A 4285-nucleotide genomic window follows, 5' to 3' on the forward strand; every position below is an offset into this window, starting at 1 on the left:
TCTTTATGTCATCAATGTTTAAAAATGACTATTTTAGCAGAATATATTTAAGAAGAAGTACTTTATGTACAAGAATATTATTTACTTCATGTTATTTATAAGAGGGAAAGGATATTAAACTCAAGTCTTGTTGAGGTTGGTCATTATCTCAATTTCATTGTATTTAAATATCAATAAGTTTGTAGTCTAATTTAAAAATGTTAGGGGTAACAATTTTGACCCATTTAGCCGATTTTTCATTTACCATTTATATGAAAAGTATCTAGTTAATTGATTACTTGAATATATAAGAGTAATTTAATAATTTTTTTATTTCTTTGTGTGTATTTTTGAGATATTACGTGATTCCTGTGACTTTTTAAAAATTTGTGATGTTTATTTTAATGATATTGTTATATATTAGATTGATATTGCATTATGCCTGTTAAATTTATGGAAAAGAGAAATACTTCATTCATTTCATTAACTTATTATAATCAGAGTATATGAACCTCTATTTATAATAAAGGAAGGTAGTAGAGTCCAATTACAATAAAATTACATTTGTCCCAAGTACACCCAAACTCTAACACTTAAAGATAAGTCATAGCATAATTAAATAACTCAATATAGATAAAAGACAAACATAACTCAAACTAGAACTCTTCTAGGACGTGACGATAAGATAAAAATACCTTTGTGAGTCTTTCTTGATCTTTCAACTTATGTGATAAGGATGTCAGCTCATGGTCATCATGGTGGGTCCTACTTCTTATGTGTTTTGGCCCATCTTGTGGGTCTGCCTTGGTCGTGTGGGTTTGGGCTTATCTTCCAACAAGGGTTTTGCATATATAATTACATGGTTTTTAATATTTTTATGAAATTTGTTATTTTATTCAATTTATTCACCTAAATTACCTGTTAAAGGTAAATAACAATACATGGAACAATAAATTATGCATAAATGGAACAATATACGAAATAGCTTATTTTTTTCCATTTATATACCTTTTACATTTAAAAAATACAACATCTAACATGGTTATATTTAAAATTACTCTATAATTTTTGAATTTTTATTTTTATTTTTGAGTCATAATGTTACTAATTCTTATACAAGGCTTATATTATAATAGTAATATAATAATATATAACAATAAAATAATAAATAATAAATAATAAGTAGATGTTTCCATAGGCTACAAATTGACCCAGCCTAAATATTATTTTAATATAATTTTTTGTTATTATTATTATGAAGGCTTATAGAAGCTAGTAGCAGTTTGAACGACGCTCTTGATCGAAGAAACAGTATCAGTCAAAGAGGAGAAGACTGATAGTAACTACTACCTAGCTATATAAAGCTCTGAAACTCTGATAGATAACCGAAATGATCGATACAGAGACACAGAACGCATACAGCGGCAAGAAACAGCTATCAAACTCGTATGATTACAGGATCTCACACAACCAGACTTGTACAATCCTTATTTATTCTGATCAGTAGCTCACTAGCGAGGGAAACGTCTTCCGCCGGGAAGATTTACGTTACTGAACTCTGCAATATCAAATTCGAATACCCAGAAGTGAAAGCAGCCAGTGAGTATCAGAAGATGGAAAAAACTAGATTGTAAGTGAGAGAGAGAGAGAGAGGAAAGCAAAGACGGCTGGGAGTATGTGTGAAACTTACTTAGAACAGTCGGTGGAAGGGCTGATCTTGAAGGGAATGCGGACTTTACAGACAGAAGGGAGGCCCGCGGCGAGGCCAAAGTTGATGCCGGACGACCCGGCGGCAGCGCTCTTAAGGCAGCTACAGGCGGTCTTACGGTCTGCAGGAGTGCTAGCTGCAGCTTTTATTTTCTGCACGCCGGTGCAGCACCCTCTTGAAATGGGACGTCCGGAGCGCAGATAGCCCAAGCATGGGGTGAGGGCGTTCACCACCTGGCCGCAGGTGATGGCTGCCTCGGCGTAGGGAGCAAAGAAGACGGAAAGGAGGAGAAAGCAAGCAACAGAGCGAACTGCAATGGGAGCCATGGCTAAATGGAGATGGGTTTTGCTTTATCTTCTCTCTCACTTGCCTCTGCTGCCTGTGTTTATCTGAAGGCCTGGTTGTGTTAATATAGAAAGAGCAGAGCCTCTTGATGAAGAGACCGTTGAGGAAGAGGTGGTTGACATTTAATGCTACGCCCTAGGAAAAATGGAGTGAGTGGCAGCTTTGATGTTCACTTGAAAAGAACAGAATTGATAGCATAATTTGCAGAAGCCTTATGCACAAACATTTGTATAATATGAACAAAGTATACAATAAGATAAAAATACATCATATTTTTTTAACCTATGATACAAATTTACATATAATAAATAAATTTTACTCAAAAGAAAAATATTTATAATTTATAATGGAAAATAAAAATTCCCTTTCACATACTTTATGAATTCAAATTTTATTAAACATTAAAAATTCACTTATAGTAATATTTTAGTTATAAAATAACAAAAATATTTTTTTTAGCATATTATAAAAATAACATATAATAAATAAAACAATTTTTCTAGTATACTAACATAGAAGTTCAAGTTCGGCTTGACTCGACCGACATGTGTTTGTGTTGTTCTCAAAATGTAGCATATTATACAAATAACATATAATAAATAAAACAATTTTTCTAGTATACTAACATAGACAGGTTCAAGTTCGGCTTGACTCGACCGACATGTGTTTGTGTTTTTCTCAAAATTCAAGCATATGTCCAAATGTGTTTATGAGTGTGGGAGTGCAGATATTTGTCACAAGCAATGTTATTTAAACCAATCCCATGAATTGACTTAATTGTTGGTTGTCTAGTATGACATCTTTATGGTGTCAATTTTTAAATACAACTATTTTAGCAAAATCTGTTATTGCCTAGCTAAATTTGAAAGAGGGAAAGGATATTAGACTTATCGAGGTTGGCCATTATCTCAATTTCATTGTATTTAAAATTTATACGAGTTTAAAATATACTAAATAGTCTAATTTGAAAATGTTAGGGGTATCAACTTTTCCCCATTGAGCCGATTTTGCATTTACCATTTTTATGAAACCAATATGGGTAGTGCTTACTTCGTATCTAGTTAATTGATTACTTGAATATACAAGAGTAATTCAATAATTTTTATTGCTTTTTTTGTGTATTTTTGAGATATTAATTGACTCTAGTAACTTTAAAAAAAAATTGTGATGTATATTTTAATGATTTTTTTAAAATATTATTGTATTAGGCTTTTGCATATATAATTACATGGGTTTTAATAACTTTTATGAAATTATTATTTAAATTAATTTATATTCAATTTATTCACCTAAATTAACGTTAAATGTAAATAACAATATATGGAAAAATATACGAAGTAGCTTATTTTTTCTGTTTATACGACTTACAACATCTAACATGGTCATATTTAAAATTAATCTATAATGTATGAGGGCATCATTTTTATTTAATATTTTTGAGTCATAATGTTTCTAATTCTAATACAAGGCTTAATAATAGTAATATAATAATAACATAATAAGTAGATGTTTTCCTAGGCTAAAAATGGACCCAGCCTAAATATTCTTTTAAATAAATTTTTTTAATTTTAGATAAATAATTTCCAAATAAATTAAATTCCACTAATTTAGTAAAATCTGCTATATATAGTTATGTTTACTATCAGAAGAGTTTGAAAATACACAAAATAGTCTAGAAAAAAATTATGATATGTAACAAGATCGTATTTAAAATTACCTTATAATTTATATTTATTTTTATATTTTTGAGTTGCGCTCTTAATGATAATACAAAGTTTACAACAACAACAACATTTGGATGTCAAAAGTCTAAAACTGAGCCAAAGGTTATCTATTACTCGACCTGAGTCCCTTGACATGGGATCATCAATTAACTTGGATTGACTCAGCCTGAGTCTTCCACTCTGCTCAGATTGACACAGAACATGACTCGTCTCAACTCGGTCTATTAACTCAACCTGACTCAATCTCTTGACTCGGCTTAACTCGGGATCTTAATCTAACTTGACTCACTCTTTGTGTCTCATCACCCTCGCTGCTGCATATTGGATCTTTTTAATCAAAATAATTTTGTTGAAGAAGGAAATTCTCATATTGATTACCTTGGATTTTTACTCATGAACTGTTGTCAACTTGCACTACGATGACTCTTAAAAATACCAAAGGCCAAAAGATTATGTCTGTCGAAAAATTTGCACAACGTCAGAAGATAAAGCTTTTGATGACTTATACAAATAGCCAGGCCACCTCCAA

The 4285-nt window shown here is 31.1% G+C and overlaps 1 protein-coding gene across 1 annotated transcript; it reads right to left on the reverse strand.

The window, feature by feature from the left end:
- Window positions 1-1665: 1665 nt before the first annotated feature.
- On the reverse strand, window positions 1666-2013 carry LOC137965122 (non-specific lipid-transfer protein-like). Its single transcript, XM_068811522.1, has one exon. It carries the CDS (start codon window positions 2011-2013, stop codon window positions 1666-1668), a length of 348 nt encoding a protein of 115 aa, XP_068667623.1.
- Between the last annotated feature and the right edge of the window lie 2272 nt (window positions 2014-4285).

Source organism: Aristolochia californica, unplaced genomic scaffold (assembly GCF_029961685.1).
Source record: "Aristolochia californica isolate CCGP_79_NKW_82.1479 unplaced genomic scaffold, dmAriCali1.0.hap1 SCAF_5, whole genome shotgun sequence".
Lineage (NCBI taxonomy): Eukaryota > Viridiplantae > Streptophyta > Magnoliopsida > Piperales > Aristolochiaceae > Aristolochia > Aristolochia californica.

Bases quoted from the DNA above. Each gene is read 5' to 3' on its own strand.
- LOC137965122 (XM_068811522.1), bottom strand. From the start codon at position 2,013: ATGGCTCCCATTGCAGTTCGCTCTGTTGCTTGCTTTCTCCTCCTTTCC.